At 39.0% G+C, this 20613-nt stretch overlaps 1 protein-coding gene across 4 annotated transcripts in view; it reads left to right on the top strand.

Moving 5' to 3' along the window:
* SCAPER (S-phase cyclin A associated protein in the ER) overlaps positions 1-20613 on the top strand; it is a 406759-nt gene that overhangs the window by 54687 nt on the left and 331459 nt on the right. For all 4 annotated transcript variants that reach the window (XM_072628639.1, XM_072628640.1, XM_072628637.1 and 1 more), the window contains 3 exons: positions 72-269; positions 12203-12303; positions 12950-13066. In XM_072628639.1, the coding sequence (XP_072484740.1) occupies positions 12212-12303; positions 12950-13066 (209 nt within the window). In that variant the 5' untranslated portion in view covers positions 72-269; positions 12203-12211. The remainder of the gene's footprint in view (positions 1-71; positions 270-12202; positions 12304-12949; positions 13067-20613) is intronic.

The following is a 20613-nucleotide window of genomic DNA, read 5'->3' as shown; positions in this document are numbered from 1 at the left end:
TATTACATGAATATTACATAAAATTAAAACTTCTTAACAATAAAAAGTCTTTTTTTTTAAACTTTCTTTAGAATGCTACAGTAGACTGTAAAATAACATCATCCTCAGCTGGAGATAAACATTTTGAGAAAAGTCCCACTAAAACAAGGCATCCTCGGAAAATTGACTTAAGAGCACGCTACTGGGCATTCCTTTTTGACAATCTTCGACGAGCAGTAGATGAAATCTATGTTACTTGTGAATCAGATCAGAGTGTGGTGGAATGTAAGGTAAGTTTCATTAGGAGGTCTAATGCTAAGTTGTGTTCCCATGATTGTCTTGATGTTTTTTGAACTAATATTGCCAAAACTTCAAAGCCATACCTGTATCTTATTTTATCCCTTTAACACACACACATACACACACACACACACACACACACACACATCTTTTGGGCATTACTACTTGTTCTTTTTGGTTTGGTGCAAACCTAGGTGAAGGTTCAGTTTCAAATCCTCCCTTCTGATGAAAAGCATATTCATTTCTTGCACTAAGTGGTTATGATTTTCTTTGTTAACTGAAAGGTTTTCTGTAAAGCTGTTGGGCAGCTAGGTGGTAGTGGACAGAGCACCAGGTGCAGGAGTCAGGAGGACCTGGGTTCAAATCTCACCTCAGACACTTGACACTCACTAGCTGTGTGACCTTGGGCAAGTCACTTAACCCCAGTTGCCTCATCCTGGGTCATCTCCAGTCATCCTGATGAATATCTGGTCACTGGATTCAGATGGCTCTGGAGGAGAAGTGAGGCTGGTGACCTGCACAGCCCTCCCTCACTCAAAACAAAGTCAAGTGCAAGTCATGTCGTTATTTCTCTGGTGGCATGGTCTTCTTCGGCAACAAAGGATGAATACAACAATAAATCTGTAATGACTTACAGTAAGATGCCATGGATTTGAGTAAACATCCCCTCCTAGTTTCGTTTTGTACCAGTCTTAGTTGCATTCTCCATGTCTGCTGTAGGTGGCACTAGTGGGATTCTGTCTATTTTTACATTCTTTGGTTTCCTGTTTAATGTCTTAATTGTACATTGTACCCTTTGGACTGAGATAGTTATCACTCTTCTAATTCACTCTGCTGGGAGAAAAAGTGAGATTGATGGCCAAACATAAACAATGTCTGGGTGGGATGTCATTGTAAGGTGTGTTTTCTAATTTTAGATAACCTTGTGTTTGTAGTGGATGTTAAACAGAGACACAAAGCATAAAAATTCAATTGTGTGACCCTTTTAATAAGTATAAATTATACACCATATTGCTGTGTGATGAATAAAACTATCATAAAAATTGAGAAAAACCAGAACAGTAGATCTTTACGGAAATATTAGAGACAACTTTTCTTTTTACATTAAACATGAATAAAAAGCCCAACAAACTCTGGAAATCATTATGTTGTCTTTGAAATAGGGTCTAAAGGGAACTCACATCTTATCACAAGAATCTGTTTTTCCTTCTAAATCAAGAACAGCCAAATTAGGTTTGAAATTAGTGTGTGAGTATCAAAAGCAGGTTTCAAAATGAACAGTAGCTAAGATTCCAAATTGGTGGCTAAATTACCATAGTTTAATGTTTTCAGTTACAGAGAATATTTTATGTTTAAGAAAAATAGTCCATTTTGGAGTGGAATCAGATTCTTGACTTGTAAGGATGTCATCCCCATGATATGTAATCAGGTGAACAGCCCCCTATGTTGTACTGGCAGACATTGCAGATGTACAGTGAGGTGTGGTGGAAGAGAGAAGGCTGGATTTTACTTGTGAAATGGAGCCCTAACTCTACTCATCTTTTTTTTTCTTCTAGAACTTGACTTTTTTTTTTCCAATTTTTTAACATTTTTATTTGAAATCCTTCCCCTCACCCTCCCTGAGATGGTAAGTTATACATGTGCAGTCATATAAAACATTTCAAAAACTCATCTTTTTTAATGTCAGTATTCTTCTGATGCTATGTGGCTGCAAATTGTGGAATATCTCTTACTAGGGAGTGAGTACCCATATTTATGAAATTACAGACCCAGTGACACATAGAAGAACTGAAATTTGTTATGTAATTGCTAGAAAACTAGATCCATTCTTATATTCCTTCATTGAGAAAGTTGATTACTGTCTTCTTTCCAGATTGCATGTAGCCAGACATAGTGAGGCTTAAATGAATGTTTTAGAATGCTAGCACCAAAAAAAGTGAGAGAGGCTGATCTGTAAAACAACCTGGAGACAATTTAACCTAATCATTTCATTTTGCAGATGAGGGAGCAGTAATCCATTGAGAACATTGGACTTGCAAAGGTCACATAGCGTGAATGGCTGAGCTGGAACTCGAACTCACATCCCTTGGCTCCATGTCCAGTGCCCACTTAACTATCACCCTGCCTTGGTGGGTCCTCAGGCTAGACCAGAGTCTAGGATTATTTATCACCCATCCTTGCAAACTTCTTCAGGGTGTTTCTAGCCCTTAGCTCAGTGTCTAGCACCTTGTAGGCACTCACTTAATAAATGCTAGTTGATTGATTGACTAATTGACTCTTGATTGACCTGGTGTATAGAGTCCATAGCATGAGAGACATTTTAGCCTACTGAATGGAGGCTGGACTTGGGTCTGAGAAGACCATAGTGAATCCTGCTTCAGACCCTTATCAGCTGTGTGACCCTGGGCTACCCACTTCAAGTCTCTCAGGTGCCCTTTCGTTATTTATAAAAGAGGGGATAATACTATCTTGCCTCAAGCAAAATAGTCTTCAAAGATTACTCTGAGTTTCATTTTGGTGTTCCAAACAAATACGAAAGCAATATATCCCTTTCTTTGTGGAACATTAGGATTCTTTGAGATTCTTTGAGTGAAAAAAATATAAAACAAAGAAGAATGTATTTTCAGCGCTCTGTACAGATAAGGAGTTGACATCACTGAAGTTAAATAACACTTTCAGTGAAAATTAGCCCTTCTCCCCTTTTAAAATAGGGTCTGTAGAAAAATCTTTGTTATCATTGTGAGGACAACAAAGAAATTTTCTTTGAAGGAGCTCAAGTAATTAGCACTAGGCATAAGGAGGCCACTGTCATTGGAAAGGGTGGCTTTGCCAGCAGCTGACATAGCAGACAGGACAGTCTAGAGAACTGATTAATCAATAAGCATTTCTTAAGTGCCTACTGTGTTTCAGTCTTTAAAGTGCCATTGAAATGTCAGTTGTTATTAAACAAGGCCTAAAGATAATGTGCAGATTATAATCCTATAATAATTCTTCCTCCCCTTCCTTTACTATGTTCTTCCTCACACCAAGTCAAAGCTTCATTCATGAGCTCATCTTCAAGGCTTCATGTTGCCCTCTCATGATTTGTCTCCTTTCAGTACTACCATTAATATTAATTTTTAGAAAATGTTTTCATAATTTTGTTTTTCATGATGTTTTTTTCAATTCAGAAGCATTTTTTCCCTCTTACTGCCTCTCCCTATTTCATCTCCTACCCCCCAAAAGAAACAAAATGAAAACACTTGTAACAAATATATATCATTAAGCAAAGCATATTCTCTCATTGACCATGTCCAGAAACACATGCTTTAGTTTGCATTGTAAATTCCTCCCCCCTCTCTCTGGGGTTGGGTAGCATGCTTCTTTATTCCTCCAGAATCAGGGCTGGCTATTGTTTTGGTAAATAGCCTTTCAAAGTTGTTTTTCTTCATCATGTTGTTATGGTATAAATGGCTCCCTTGGTTCTGGCCTCTTCACTCTTCAGTCAGTCAACAAGCATTTTCTTAGTGCTTATTTATTTTGTGCCAGGGACTGTGCTAAGTAAGCTCTGTAGGCACAGAGACAAAAATCCCTACTTCTAAATAGATCACATTCTAATGGGGAGAGACAGCATGCAAACCACTCTTTACATACAAGGTATGTGTGTGCCTCAGTTGTATGCCTAGAGGGAAACAATGGTGAAAAGATGGGTATGGGGAGGAAGGCTTTTCTCAGAAGGAAGAGAGATGAGCTAAGTCCTAAAGGAGGCCAGGGAAGGGGATGGAATTGAGGATGAGTATTCTAGGTATGGGGGCACCCAGTGAAAAGGCAATGATGACGTAGGGAGATGGACTGTCTAGAGTGAGGAATACCAAAAATGCCAGTGTTATCGGTGGAATTGAATAAAATGGAAGAAGGTTGTAAAGGTAAAAAGGGACTCAGCTGTGAAGATCTTTAAAAGACATAGAGGATTTTATTTAATGCTGGAGCATTAATAGGAGCCACTGGAGTTTATTGGACTGGGGGTTGACTTAGACCTGCGCTTGAGGAATATACCCCTGGCGGATGAATGGGAAGACTGCCAGAAGGCTTTAGCAGTAGATTCAGGCATGAGGTGATGAGGGTCTGCACTAGGGTGGTGACATAGACAAGATAGGGGGTGAAGGTAAAAATGACAAGATGACAAACATACTGGATATGTGGAGTGAATGTAAGTGAAGGGTCAAGGATGGTAGCAAGGTTGACCTGATGACTGGGAAGATGGTGGTGCTCCTGATAATAATAGTAATGCTGGAAAGAGGGGGAGATCTTGGGAGAAGGTAAAATAAGTTTACTTTTTGACACATTGAGTTTGAGACATCCCCTTCAGGATGTCTAATAGGCAACTGATGATATGAGACTGGAGGTCAGGAGAAAAGTTAGGACTGATTAAATAGATCACCAAGTGAGATATATCAGAAGGAGAAGAGAAGAGGGCCCAAGACTGAGCCTTGGGGGACGTTCACAGGTTGTAGGTATCACTTGGAGGAAGATCCAGCAAAGGAGATCGAAAAGGTGCAGTCAGATGGGTAGGAGAACCAGGACAGAGCAGTGTCAGTGAGAGAGACCTAGAGAGCAAAGAGCATCCCTAAGAAGAGAGTGATTGATAGTGTCAGAGACTGTAGAAAGGATGAGAAACTGAGAACTGAGAAAAAGCCCTTGAATTTGTCAGTTAAGTTCATGTAGATCTTCCCAGTCTTCCCTGAAATTATCCGTTTTGTTATTTCTTATAACCCAGTAATATTCCATGGCATTTACATGTCATTTGTTTGTCTACTTCTCTTAGCTTCTAGTTCTTTGCCACACAAAGTAGTGGTTATAAATAAATATTTTTTATGTATTTTGGTCCTTTTTCTCTGCCCGTGATTTATTGTAGGTTTGGACTTAGTAGTGATTTCGCTGTGTCAAAGTGTATGCAGTTTAGTGACTTTTTGGGAGGGATGGGGAGAAGCATGCATAGTTCCAGATTGTTTTCCAGAATGGCTAGACCACTTAACTCCACCAATAGCACATCAGTATGCCTATTTTTCTGAAACCCTTCCAACGTTTGTCATTTCAATTTTTTGTCAGCTTAATTAGTTGATTGGATATGAGGTTGAATCTCATTTGGTTTTTTTAATTTATGTTTTTTTGTGTGTGTTTTTTTAATTTTTGTGATTTGGAGAATTTTTTTTTATATAGCTTTTAATGGATTGGATTTCTTTCCTTGAGAATTGCCCATGAGCACTTTGACCATTTATCATTGAGGAATGGCTTTTATTTTTATGGGTTTGAATTATTTTCTTAGATATTTTGGTGATGAGAATTTTATCAGAGAAATTTGCTGGAAAGATAATTTTTCCCTGTTTACATTTTTCCTTTAATATTAGTTGCTTTGGTATTATTTGTGCAAAAGATTTTTATTTTATGTAGTCAAAACTGGCCATTTTATTTTATGTAATCTTTGATACCCCTTGTTTGGTCATAAATTTTTCTTTGGATCCCAAGATCAAAAAGTTAATGTTTTCCTGGTTCCTCTAATTGGTTCATAATATGACCTTTCATAAGTCACGTTTCAATTGGTATATCTTGTGGCTCATCTTGGTATATGGTGTGAAGTGTTAGTGTAAATCTAATTTCTGCCAAATTGCTTTTCAGTTTTCCCAGCAAGTTTTGTCAGATGATGAGTCCTTAGCTCAGTAGTTTAGTTTTTGAATGCTACGTTATCAGATTTGTTTGCTTTTGAATGTTATGTATCTAATCTATTCCTCTGATCAGCTGTTCTATTTCTTAACCAGTATCAAATTGATAATTATTGCTTTGTATTATAGTTTGAAATTTGGTACTTTCTTCCCACTTTTTCCATTATTATCCTTAAGATTTTTGACCTTTTATTCCTCCAGGTGAATTTTGTTATTTTTTCTAGCTCTCTAAAATATTCGTTAGGTAGTTTGGTTGGTCCAGAATGGAATAAATAAATTAGTTTAGGAGTATTGTCATTTTCATTGTATTGATCGGGCCCTCCTATGATATTTGGATGTCTTTATTTTTGTAAAAATATATTTGTAGTTGTATTCATATAGTTCACGTGTGTTATGGAAGGTAGAATCCCAAGTGTTTCTATTTCATTAAAGGTTCATTTTCTCTCTTTTTGGGTTATACAGGCTTTTCTCTTTATAACTTACTATATGCATTTTCAGAAAGCAACATGCTATGCAAAATTTTACAGCAAAAACCATAGGGCTTATGGGGAAAATGGAATTAGGGGATAACACTCAAAAACTTCATCTGTGACCCAAAAAGAGATAAGAACCTTATAAAAAGGGTAACCTGGTTTTATACCTATTAAATTATTAAGAAATATATAAATGTTACAATAAATAGTTGTGGCAACCTCAGCCTTAGGCTGCTGCTCAGCTTACACTTTGGTTTCCATAGCCAGGGCAGGTGAGGACTGGGCTGGAATATGTGGATGGGGACCAATAATGAGGTTACTGAGAGAGTATATAGAGGGAGAAGAGGGCCTAGGACAGAATCTAGGGTGGTGGGGGTTGGGGGTGGGGCAGATATCCAAAATTATGGGATGTGATATGAATAGTGAGCTGGCAAATGAGACTCTGACACAGTGGTCAGAGGTCAGACAGAGCAGAACAGAAGAAAGCAAAGTCCTGGAAACCCAGAGAGAAGAGAAGTATCCAGAAGAGGATGGTCAGCGTTGTCAGAGGTAGAGAGATCAAAAAGAATGAGAGCCAAGGAAAGCTCTTCAGATTTGTCAAGTAAGAGTTTATTGGTAACTTTGGAGAGAGCAACTTCAGTTGAGTTTTGTGATTGGACTCAAGAATAAATGCCCTTATTCTCCATATATTCATCATATCTGTACTTAGCATACAGACTTGTTGGCTCTTGTGTCAGAATGTTAGCTCCGTTAGTAGAGTTTGTTCCATATTCTTGTCTTTTTTATTCTCAATAACTGGTTTCCTTTGCTGGATCTTTGTCTAAATCACACCCTTTAAAGATAAGTATTCCCCTGGTCTCTGTCCTGGGCCCTCTTCTCTTCTCCCTTTATACTGTTTCACTTGGTGATCTCATCAGCTCTCATGAAGTCAGCTATCTCTATGCTGATGATTCTCAGATATGCTTGTCCAGCTCTGAACTGTCTCCTAACCTCCAGACTTGCATCTCCAATTGCCTGTTAGATGTTTCTAAATGGATGTCCCAAAGATGTCTTAAACTCAGTATTTCCAAAGTTCATCTCTGTCCAAGTCACCTCTTTCCAGGCTTCCCTCTTACACCATTCTCTTTCCATTCACTCAGACTTGAAACCTAGGTAATGGTTTTTAACCCCACCCCCTCCTCACATTGCCAAGCCCTGTCTGTTTTACCTATATCGTAGCTCTCATATATTGCCTGTTTCTCTCCTTTGACACTGTCACCACCCTGCTACAGGCCCTCATCATCTCATTCCTTGATTATTGCAATAGCAATAATGGGTCTGCCACCTCGGTTCTCTCCCCACTCTGGTTCATCTGCCATTCAGATGTCAAACTGATCTTCCTAAAGTGCAGATAAAACTATGTCATCCCCCTGAACCTTTCTTCTATACTTCAGGTCTTCTTATACCTTACCCAACCTCTCTCCCCATACCCTTCCCCTCTCTCCTCCCCATCTATGTGATCTGGTGACACTGGCCTCCCTTGAATAAGACACTCCATCTCTTGACTTTGGCCATTTTCTCTGGCTGCCCACTATGCCTGAAATACTCTCCCTCCTATTCTTTTCCTGCCTTCTCTGGATTCCTTCAAGTCCCAGATGAAATCCCACCTTCTAATCCCTTTTTTCCATCAAGCGTTAGTATTTGGGTCTGTACTTAGTTCAAGCAAAATATGCAGGATGGCTCAATTTAATAAACAAACAAGCATGCCTTATGTAGACTGATCAAATGTCTTATCATATTACATGTATTAGTATTTTGCAAATGTATTTAGAAGCTATTGATTAATGATATTCAAATTCATTTTAAAATATTAGTGAATTCATAGAAGCTTTTTTGTCCCTCTATATTTTCTTAATCAAGACATGCTAATAGTATTGCCACTGTTCACTATTGTGAAAATTTTTTTATATTTAAAAAAGGTACCACATACTTGGCCAAGTGGGAACCATTCTCATTTATGCTACTTGGTTCTTGTTAGACAACTTAATGTCCCAGGAGTGTCTATAGTGTTTCCATTGTGGAATAACATTATTGCTTCCGCATAGCTTTGGGTCTTTTGTAGTTCTAGTAAATCTTTCATTTTGACGGTAAATGTAGGACTTTTGGTTGGCAGGAAAAAAATTAATCAGATCAAATTATAAAGTATTTTAAGAACAAATTAGAATATGGAATAAAATCAGGCCTTGTATCACAATGTTTCCATTAGCCAACAGGAAGTTACTAATTCAGGTTAACCCATGTGTACTGTTAAAACATTTAATATAATACAGATATATAGTTTCATCAAACTGTTTTTCACTTAAAAACTGCTGTACAGTGAAAAATCTTAGTGCCTGGAACATAGTAGGTGCTTAATAAGTGCATGGTGATTTGACTTGACCTGACCTTCCCATTTAGAAACTCATATCAAAATGGATGGGAGTGGCCCTTCAGAGGAGTGATTTAAAGTAGAAGGTATCTGTGGTGGATTTATTCTTATTAGTCCTTTAGGAAAACTACACAGTGGACATTTTCTTCCCAAATGACTCTGGGTTGTTCTGAAAAAACAGTGACTCTTCAAACTTACTGAGAGTCTTGTAGAGCTCCTCCTCATCTGCAGGCTTTCTTTTGTTGGGGCCTTGCCGGCTACATGATGAAAGTCTCTTTTGCTCCAGCACCATCGGGTGTATCCTGCTGCACTCACTGCTGTAGGGATGTCTTGGGCCCCAGGGCCTGGGCACCAGTATTGTGTGTCAGTAGGACAAAGGGATGGCGCCAACCAGCCTGCTGTATGCGCCAGTAACTAGAGTGAATTACAAACCAATCGAATCCGTTGCAGCCAATTGGTAAACTAATTGGTAATTTTAGCTGTACATCTATATGTCGTTATCTGGATGTCTGTAATGTTGCTTTCAGAGCTACTTTTGTTCAGCTTCATCCTGCTTGACAAAATGGCCTTCATAGCTTTAGGGAGAAAGATGTGCATCAGTGAGTATGGGGCCACTCCAGCTGCTTGTCTTGTTTGTATTCCCTTGTTCCTAAAACATGACTCAGATTACAGCTGCGTGGTAGTGCTCTGATCCCTTCTGATAATGTTGAGCTAAACATTCCTTAAAATAGGTTGTTTAAGCCATCAATGTACTTTCTGTGGGCCAACTGTAGTATCAGTAATGCAAATGCTTATATTGTGCATTCTTCAGTTTCTAGCTACAAAAAAAGTGAAATCAGTAGCAAACTTCCTTAATAAATGATTGTGAATAAAATCTTTCTGATCTCTACTGCGTGTGATTTAAGCTGAATGAATTTAAGGAGTAAAAGTTGTATTCATAGAATTGAGAGAAGATAGTATGTTAAAATACTTAATTTGTTCTTTTCTTGATTGTACTAGACTTTTATTACCAGTGATTGGCGCCAAGAATTGCCTTTGATAGGAAGAAAACAATACTTTTTTGTTCAGGGAATTCTTTTTAAGAGAAGTATAACTTTTAAATATGAAATAATGTTATTAAGCATTAATTTTGAAAGTTTTGGCATATATTATTACCATTCTTGACAATTTTGGGTAGTATCTATAATTTGATATAGAATCATAATGAAAATTCAGTGTTGCTGGGAAGATGATTGAAAACTGTTTTTGAAAGGCAATGGTTTTTGAACCAGATGACAGTAATCTTCATGCCTGCTTCATGTTTTCCACTGGGAAATTAGAAAAATGAGGCTTTTTCAATAGTATAAGAATGGTGTCTTTGACTGTTACGGTGAATAAAATCCCCAGTACCTGCAACATCTTGTGCACTTTAGTTTCATCATTCACTTTATCTTTTTGCCTCCTTCAGGAATAGGAATGGATACTTCAGTTGAAGGTTCTGTTATCATTTTGTCCCCCAAACTCTCTTTGGGCATCTACATATGCATGAATTGGGGCCAACATATGATTGCTGCCAGATGAAAATTACATGGTGTCACACTAATGTAATTTCAGGTTATCTAAAGAAGAGAATTAGAAGTAAAATAACAGTAATTATGACAGATGTGTTCAGTAGAGCACAGAGACCTTCTGAGTTTAATAAGCTGATTTTAGAAGGACTTCATGTCATAGACTTTCATTTTTAATTTCTTCTGTCTTTGGAAACTCATTGACAACAGAGAGATTGTATTTTAAAGAAAGCATAGACTCATGGAACCCCAGAGTTAGAGGGGACCAGAGGTCCTCCTGCCCAGACATCCTCTTGCCCAGACATTTCCTCTCCAGTCGTGATGCACTGTGCCCTAGGGAGGGGTTTTGGCAGCAGCATGTTAGGCCACAGTCTCAGTGAGGCCTTGCTCCTTTCCTAGGTCTTAACTGAAAGCTCATTTTATTGGTTGGATTTTTCATCCCTAAATGTGAATACTTTAATTGAGCTTCTGTTTTTCTGCCTACTTTAGAACCTTGTAAGATCTTCCTATATCCTTTTCTATTGTGGTGTGGTGGAAAGAGCCTTGGAGTAAGAGGAAATAAAAATAAAAAATAAATTGGCCCTTGACTTTTTGTTTTACTAAAACAAAAGAAGCCAGAGTTTCCAGAATAAACGATGTGGCAACACCATTTATATTCATTTAGCTCTGTAATGTTTTTGAGACTTAGTCAGTATATAGAGATACTGAGCTGCTTCATTCAAAGGCTTAAGCTGTTTATGATAGAGCATGTTGAATGTTACAGTGTATGAGAGAGTGAATGGTTGCTAGAGCCTTGGCGGACAATCCACACAATCACTCAGGAGAGACTCAGACTTGTCTCTTGACTGTCTGCCTCTTTTCAGTCCAAGTGGAGAAATCGAGAGGTCTATAGAGACGTGCTCTGCCCAGAATTCACTTCCTAGGGGAAAAAAGGTAGAGGCCAAGAAGAGTTTCAGGACACTATCTAACATTTCCATTGACCTTTCTGATTACAAAGAGATTTATGTCATTTATCTCATTTGAGACTCACAGTAAGCCTAGATTGAAATCTGGATGGGGAACACCTTAGATCCCAAGAGAAGAGCTCTTTCCTTTAGCTCGAGATTCTCTTTCTTCCTCTATCAGCCCTTCCCTATCCATTGACAAGTCAAGAACTATGATACCCATTATACATATGCAGTCCTGCAAAACATTTCCACGTTAGCCAATTTACATACCATTGTTAATTGATACTTTATATTTAAAATGTAGCTGGTAGTTTTGTTTATTAGCCAGTCTAGTTCTCCAGATTTATGCTTTCTGAATTGGATGGAGCTTAAATTAACTTTTGTGGGATATTTAATTAAGAATAAATGACTCCCTCAAATTTTATGTCAGAGAGTTGCTGTTAAAAATGGTTAATTAACAACTGGACCTATGGCAGTACTTTTCTTAAAGGAGTCAGAATTTTATAAGGATTCTGCTTACTTCACTTGGACTCAGCAGGTGCCCATGTGGACTTGCCCATCATCAGTTTCTACAGAGTAGAAGGCTTTTGCCCACGTCCTTTGAACTTGAATGACCATTTTAGTTTGTAAGAAAGAGCAGCACTGATACCCTATGTTCTCTAAACTGTTCTCCTCAGTACTGCCCAATCCTCTATGGCTGGTAAATAGACAAAATCTGGAATGCTACATTAGCATGCATGAAGAAATAATGCAAAAAGATGGTTGATTCCTAAGAAGTTTGATTTAATACTTGGATTTTCCTTGCATTTTCATTCTTCCCAAATTAAGAAACATTTTCTTCCCTAATCAGGAGGTGCTGATGATGCTGGATAACTATGTAAGAGATTTTAAAGCACTGATTGACTGGATACAGCTTCAAGAAAAACTGGAAAAGGCAGATGCTCAAAGCAGGTAATGATATTCTGGCCTAACACAGTTATCATATTAATTCTGGTTATGAGGATAAAGGTTGGCAGCTGGATTTGACTCTATATTTTTCTGAGATGATGCACTAGGCTTTAAGACATGAACCACTAAGCATTCTGCAGACCTCTATTCTCATAGCACACTTTGGCATTGTGAGGAATTCTAGAAACCTTTTAATATAGTGTAATATAGTCCAGACTTTGGTGCCAATATCCTTTTCATTTATTTGACAGATGGGGTGTATTGCCAGTTGTGAAGAAGAGAGTGGGATAGTGAGTGGTTTGTGGAAATCCAAGTCAGAAGGGACCTGACTGATTAGGGTGGAGGGTGAGATATTCTGCTGATTCCTCAGTTATGCTATAATAGAGTCAGCTGAGATACCATGTGTAAAGCACATTACAAATCATAAAGCAATCTATAAATGCTAGTACTTAGCTATTACTAGTAGTAGGTCTCTCTTGCAACCTGAGGCTAGATGTCTTTGCTGCTCCTCAGTAGCATCCTGGTAAACTTCCTGTTGAGAAGCACTTTAGAGACAGTTAAGTTACGGTCATATTTTGACCTACAAAAATGCAACTAAAATATTACATTTTCATTGTTAATGCATTAATTTTTTTTTCTTAAATTGCAGACCCACTTCATTGGCATGGGAAGTAAAGAAAATGTCTCCAGGACGTCATGTAATTCCTAGCCCATCAACAGATAGAATCAATGTGACATCAAATGCTCGGAGAAGCTTAAATTTTGGGTAAGATGCAAGGAACCTTTCAAGAATGTGGTGATATGTTCCTGGGCACCCCCCACCCTGCACCCAGTGAATTTGAGTGCCCTCCCAGTGTGTCTGATGCCTTGTTTTTGGTTGGGTTTTTAAAAAATATGTTAGAAATAATAGTGGATCACTGAAGATAACAGTCTCCATCCTTATTGTCAGGATATTTCTGTGCCCCCCTTTTACTGGTCATTCATGTTTATCATTATTACCATTCTGTGCCTTATCTGTGCTCACCTTTCCTTTTCATTGCCCTGTAATGCTATTTGTGTGCTATTTGTAACTTTACTTTTTCTGAGGTTGTAATGTTCCATGAAGGGAAGGGAATAAGCATTTACAAAGTCCCTACTGTGTGCCAGGCACTGTACTAAGCACTTTACAAGTATTCTCTCTCTTGAGGCTCACAACAGCTGTATTATATTTTGCATAGTCAGTCAAGCCCACAAGCACTCACTACACTTCTAAGCACTAGGAACAGAAATACATAGAATAATCTTAGCAGTTAGGCTTTTTATCTGGTTTGTTTTTCTGTGTGGATATTAATATGAATTAATACTAATGTACTTACTACAAAGCCATCTGAAATTTGTTGGTAGGAGCATTTAAAAAACTTTTTTTTTTAATCAGTAGAGAGTTTCTTTTTTTCACTCATTGAAGAGCAACATCCATGATACTTGTTCATGTCTTAAGTGAACATCTCCCTGGTGACTTGTCACTTGAGCTCAATACTTAGTCTGTCATTGGACAGAATTATCTCTATGGTTCCACCTCTCATAGCATTCTATATTATTTTTTGCATAGCCAGTCAAGCCCAGAAGCACTCACTACCCTGCTAAGCACTAGGAACAGAAAGACAAAACTCAGGCCTTGCTCTCGAGCTCACAGTCTAATGGCAGACAACAGGCAAGCACCCAAGTACAAACCCGATATAGACAGGACAGTCAGGTTAATCAGCCTGAAAGGTTTAAGGGGGTCAGGAAAGGCCTCTTGTAGAAGATGGGGCTTTAGCTGGGACTGGAAAGAGATCAGGGAAGCCAGGAGGCAGAGGATTCTGGCCATGGGAGCAGCCAGGAAAAGTATAGGGAATGGGGAGGTGGAGAGTCTTGTACAAGGAGGCCAGTGTCACTGGATTGCAGAGTACTTGTGTGTGGTTGGGGGGCCCCTATCCTAGAAGATGTGAGAAGACTGGGAACGTAGGAGGGGGCTAGGTTATGAAGGGCTTTGAATGCCAAAGAGAGAATTGTATATTTGATCCTGGAAGTCATGGAAAGGTGTAGAATTTATTGAATGTGGGGCAAGGAAAAGTGATATGGACTTTTAGAATATTGCCTTTTAGGATGACTGGTTTGTCAGCTGAGTGGAGGTTGGTCTTGAATAGTCTTCAGATTGGGAGACCAATCAGAAGACTATTTCGGTAATTGAGTCCCTGTACCAGAGTGGTGACAGTGTTGGGGGAGAGAAGGGAGCAAATGTGAGAGATAATAAAAAGGTAAAATTAACAGTACTTATCAGTACATTGGATATGGAGGGTGAGAGAGTAAGGAGTTGAGAATGACAACTGGGTTGTGAGCCTTGGTGACTGTCAGGAAGATGGCAGTGCCCTTTACAGTATTAGGAAATTTAGAAAGGATTTGGGGGGTGAGGGGAAAATAGTTCCATTTTGAATGTGGTTGTGTTTAAGATGTCTTTGGGACATCTATGTAGAGATGTCTGATAGGCAATTGACATAGGGATGTGAGTTTGCAGGTTAGGCCTAGGTAAATAGAGGTTGTCAACAGAGAGATGATAATTAAATCCTTGGGAGCTGAAAAGATGACCAAGGGAGACAAAGAAGAGGGCCCCAGAGAGATCTTTAGTAGGCATGACCTGAGTGAACGTTCAGCCCCAAAGGAGCAGGCAGATAGGTAGGAGGAAAAGAGAAGTGAGGACCCAGAAGAATGTGATCTGTGGAGTCAGAATGTATGAGGACTGAAATGAAGGGAGTGTGGTGGCTTTGGAGAGACAGTTTAGGTGGAATGATGAGGTCATAGGCCAGCCTGTGGAGAGTTAAGGAAGTAGAGAGTGAGAGGAAAGGAAAGAGAGGCCTTCATTCCTGTTGGCCTGCTCTACGAGGTCAGCCACAAAAGGGAGGAGACGCATGAGGTGGTGGGGATAGACAGATGAGGTGCGGGGGTTTGAAGGATGAGGGAGACATGGGCACTTCTATTAAAGGCAGTTGGAAAGCTCCCAATAAAAGGGAGACATTGGGAGAAGGCTGAAAGTGGCTTGAGGGTGCAGGCAGTGTGCTGGCAAAGACAAGATGGAGTGCGGTCACTTGTGCATGGAGAGACATTTGCCTTTGGAAGGAGAAGAGCCAGCTTTTCCTGTGACATAGTGTAGGAGGATACAGTGTGAGATGAAGGATGTGAAGAAGAGGGAACTCTCTGAATGCCCCCAGTTTGTTCAGTGAAATATTAGATAAGACATAGGAGACACCTTGTCTGAAGAGAAGCTGGAAGCCCAGAGCTCTATGAAGTAAAATTCTTTGTAATAAACAATAAACTCAGCACTTACATACTCTTTGCAATGCCTTTTCAACTGTATAATTATAAAGATTTATCTTGTAGAAAATTGTCAGTGAAATCAGGAACATAGACTGAAAGACAGAAGAATCAGCCCTCAGAAAGATATTTGGCCCAAAGTCTGCATTTTACAAATGAGGAGACATGCCCAGAGGGATGGTGACTTACCTAATGTCACATAGATAAATTGTTCCAGATCTGAGATTCAAGCCCAGTCAGTGAATCAATAAGCATTTATTATGAGGCAACTGGATGATGCAATGGGTGAAGTGCTGGACCTAGAGTCAGGAAGCCCTGAGCTCACATGTTAGACACCTACTCTTCCATGTGACCCTGGGCAAGGTATTTTGCCTTTGTTGTCTCCGTTTCTTCAACTATAAAAAGGAGATAATAATAGCATCATTTTGCAGGGTTGTGGTGTGCGGATCAAATGAAATAATATTTATAAAATGCTTAGCACCATGCTTGACATATATTTGGTGCCATAAGAATGCTTCTTTCTTCCCCACATTTATTAAGTATCTGCTCTGTTCTAGGCGCTGTGCTAATGACTGGATCTTCTTACTCCATATCCAGCAGACTTTCCACAGCAGCATCCTACCTTCCGGTCCCCTTTTTGTTTTCCTTATGCGTGTTTTTAGTTCTTGCATACACTATTTTAATAAAGATAATAAAGAGATGAAAAAGCAAGTACATGGGTCTGTAATTGTAATTACAATTCATTGAATTGTAATTCATTTTAGAAAAAAAAATCAACATTTTATATGCTGTGACATGACAATCATTTTTGTTTATACTCTTATCTCTCAAATTAACCCTTCCTTAGAGCACAGGAAAGAGCTAAACAAAAATGTGTCAGTGACTGTCTCTCAGGGTAGACAATATTGGCCCCTGCAGTCACTTGGTTCTCTGTCCACTCTTCTTTGGGGCCCAGTTTAGTCAGAATTACTCAGTAGTAGGTGCTAACATATTGGAGATTCATCAACTTTTTTCCTTGTAAAAGTAGGATAAGTATTTTTTTCTCACATTTTCTTTGAATCTTATTCTATTTGAGAAATATTAAAAATTGATTCTTGTGTACTTTAATAATCTTCCGATTTTCGTCTTCTTATATCTTGGGACCAGTTCCTTATATAGCATCTGATCTTGAAGTGGTGATTCCATTTCTCCTGTCTGATGAGCATCTGTGCTTTGTCCTGTGAATGTTGTCCTGTGAATGTGCTATGGAGCACTCCCTCCATACAGCCCAGCCTTCATCTCTCTTTTTCTTCTCCACTACTTTTCAGTGTTGGAGGAGGTGTTGTGGTGCATGGTCTGCTACCTTCTACCTTGAATAGTTTGCACATGAAGCTGTGTTCTCAGTCACTATTGCCTTTGTTATTGCTTCTGTGTCTCATCACTTGTTTAAAGAGGATTATGTGTTTGCTTACTTGATTTTTGGCTTTTTAAGATTATTGTGGCAACTATTTTGTATTAATTAAACTTATGAGAAAGAGAGATAGAATCAATGCCTTTACTTTTATATATTTCCTTTTGTCAACTTGTTTGGAATTGACAGTTCATTGAAATAGGATGGGCTGGAGTCAATATATTCTCTCTCCCACATTATCTTCAAGTCATTTTTATCCGTATTTTAAATTTGGTACATACTTTGACCTTTGTCATAGCCATTTGATGCTACATTCACACACAGATAACTGATTCTTAAAATATTATTGCTGTAACCACTTGTTTCCTCCATAATCAGTTTAATTTCTAATTAGGTCATTGGTTTGCTACATCCCACACCCATTGAGTTTCATTTTTGAAGAAAGTCTTCAGGACATTCAGCTATGCATATTCTCTGAATTGTCTGCAGCTTCTCGTTTCTTATTCTGGAAATCTGTGTAGCTTTCAGTGACCTTCTCCTTGCCTCCCGTTTCAGTGAAGTAACCAAGTATCAAGACACATGACTTAGTTTGAAAGAACCTGTCAGATTCTTCACAGGATTTGTTTACTTCTCCATCTGGCAGAGCAAGACACCTTCCTCTTGATGGTCGTCTGTTTAAAAGGCGACATGTTCAAATTCCCCATGAAGGACTTTTCTTCTTCTTATTTTTTAAACTTCATGAGGAATCTAATGAGGAATGCGAACCCCTTCATTTACTTTTCTGAGAACTTAGTGAGCTAGTCTTCCATTTAACTGCAATTTCTTTATGTTTTCTGTGTCAACATATGTATGTTATAAAGTTGCTCCAGTGGTGTTTCAACTCACAGATTGCTGGGCAAAGAAAGACATTTAAAAGTACTGTCATTAAGATTGTTTTTAGATGGTCTAAGAAGCATGTGATTTTTTTGTGTCATGTCTTCTTTTCAGCCATTCCCTCACCATTTCTACTGAAGAAGAAGCTTGAGGACCCTCTTTTGTTTTTTTTGTTTTTGTTTTGTTTCCTGGATCCTTGAGGCTAAGAATAAAAATCCACCAATTACTTGGCTGCCAAATTTCTGGTGACAACCTTTTTAATACACAGGCTAACTCTTGGACAGCACACATGAGTCTGTTGATTGACCCTTTCTTGAAGCCTTTCTTCTTTGGAAAATTTGCCTAAGCTTGGCATAATATTTGGGAACTCAGGCTAATTACAATTCTGTGTTTTGGTGTGGGAGTAAGACTTTAGTGGAAGACTATAGCAGTTTAAAATAGTTTTTTTTTTAAGAAGTGGGAGACATGAATACTTTTTTTACAGTAAAGTCTGCAAATCTGCATTGTGTAGTGTCTGGTGTGGTCCGAGCTGTGTAATGGCCAACACAGCTCCATGAACAGAGTGTTGCTCAAGAAGTATTTATTTATTGTGGCATGCTTTTGGAAGAGTGATTTTCATTGAATGATCAAAGCAGTCATTTAAGTTTTCATTGTAGTTAAAATGGCCCATTATGATTTCCAAGTTTTACTTTAAATTGTGTTTTTAAGGGTTTCCATGTTTGGAATGAATCTTGATGTAAGGTCCATTCTTCATAAGAGGAGAGGCATAGATAAGTTTTGTTTTTATGGTGCATATTACCTTCTGGTTTCTGTACTGAATAATTACATTAAAATCTGTATTGGAAAAACGATCGACTCTTAGAGATCACAAACATAGTTATAATCACTAGAATCTGAAAAAAGCAAGATAAACAAACACAAGTCCTTTTGACATCTCTGTTTTTACTGCTTCTGCCCTAGTTCAGACTCCTGCTGCTGTGTTCTGGCTGATTGCAGTAGTCTCCTAACTAGCCTTGCTACTTCCTTCTCTAGCCCTGCAGTTCTCAGCACAGGGCCCTGTTGTCTTGGTCAAGGACAGCTTACCACATCTGGCCTGCTGCTGGTTGTGCTTCCTTGCTCTTGCTCTCTCCCAGCTGGAGATCCAGCTGCTCTTCTCTCCCCTCCCTTCTGCCCTCCTGCTCTGCACACAATAACCAAATCAATACCATGGGTCTACTTATCCTCCCTGTGACTCTCCAACCCTAAACTCTCTTCCTGGGTTCCTCTGCTCTCAAATGTGTTGTCTTTTTCTTTTGAATGTGAGTGCATCAGGTCTCAGACTTTCTCTTCTGTTCTTGCATCTTCTTTCTTTCTATTTGTTATTTTTAAAAAGATGGCTTTTGAACACCTAGAAAAAGCAGCCCCATGTGGTTCTCAGAGGTTAGCTGGATTCCTCACGAAGAGACAGGCCAAACTTGCATGGTTTCCTGTTTTCATAGGGTTGCTGACCCTATAGTTTGGGGGAATTCCAGAGCAATAATATGCCTGGACTTTGTCAGGGCATCTGGCATAGCCACTCAGTGTAATTCCACAAGCATTTATTAAGCCCCTCCTAAGGGAACAGTCTTTGCCCTCCAAGGAGCTTATACTCTATACAGAGAAGTAAATACAAAAGTATGCAGAACACATGGAATGTTATTGCAAGATGGAGATGCATGAATAAGGGGGAGGTGTCCAGTAAGACTTTGTAGACACAGCAGCTCTTGAGCTGCATCTTGGAGAGGGCTGGGGATTCCTAGAAGTGGAAATGAGGAGGAAGTGCCCTCTAGGCATGGAGAAGTGTTGTATGAGGAGAAGCCAGGAAGCTCATTTGGCTGGGTCACAGTGGATGAGGTAAAATAATATATCATCAGCCTAGAAAGATTGGCATTTATAGTGCTATAAGGTTTGTGAAATGGTTTACAAATATTGTGTCATCTTATCCTCTCCACAACTGTAGGAGGTAGGTGCTCTTATCAACATTTTATACTTGAGGAAACTAAAGCAGATCGAGGTTAAGTGATTTGCTTAGTCACACAGCAAGGAAGTGTCTGAGGCTAGATTTGGGTTCAGGCAATCTTGACTCTAAGTCTAGAGCTCTATCCACTGTACCACCTAGCCACCTCTAGGGAGGGGTCCTTGTTTTATCCTAGAGGCAGTAGGGAGCCACTAAAACTTCTTAAGCAGGGGAATGATTTGGTTAGACCTGTGTTTTAGCTTGGGAGGGTGGATTGGAGAAGTAGAATCACTGCATTCAGGGAGATTAAGGAGGAAATCATTGTAATTGTCTAGGTAAGAGTTGATAAGAGCCTGAAGTTGGCTGCATGAGTGGAAATAAAGGGAAAAATGTAAAAGACATGATGGTAGATTGGACAGGACTCTGTAACTAATTAGAAATGGAAGTTTGGTGAAAGGGAATGAAGAGCAAAAGGCAGCTTTAAGGTCGGTGCCTTTATGAAGTGCATTCTGTGTCCCTCTTTCTTATTCTAGTTTCCAGCCTCTCTGTACTGCTAATATAAAGTATATAACTAAAGGGATATTTTGTCCTTGGTGTGAATTATTAGCAGGGAAAGACACATGAGAACATTTCTTCTCTCCTGGGGTGGGTGAGAAAGATGGATAGCATCATAAGTTCCCTAGCAAGAAGGGCCTTCTGAGAGATTCTAGTTCATACCAGACCTGACCAGCAATGTCCTTTATAGCAT

Source organism: Notamacropus eugenii, chromosome 1 (assembly GCF_028372415.1).
Source record: "Notamacropus eugenii isolate mMacEug1 chromosome 1, mMacEug1.pri_v2, whole genome shotgun sequence".
In the NCBI taxonomy this organism is placed as follows: Eukaryota; Metazoa; Chordata; class Mammalia; order Diprotodontia; family Macropodidae; genus Notamacropus; species Notamacropus eugenii.
This window is presented reverse-complemented; position numbering and strand designations above follow the sequence as displayed.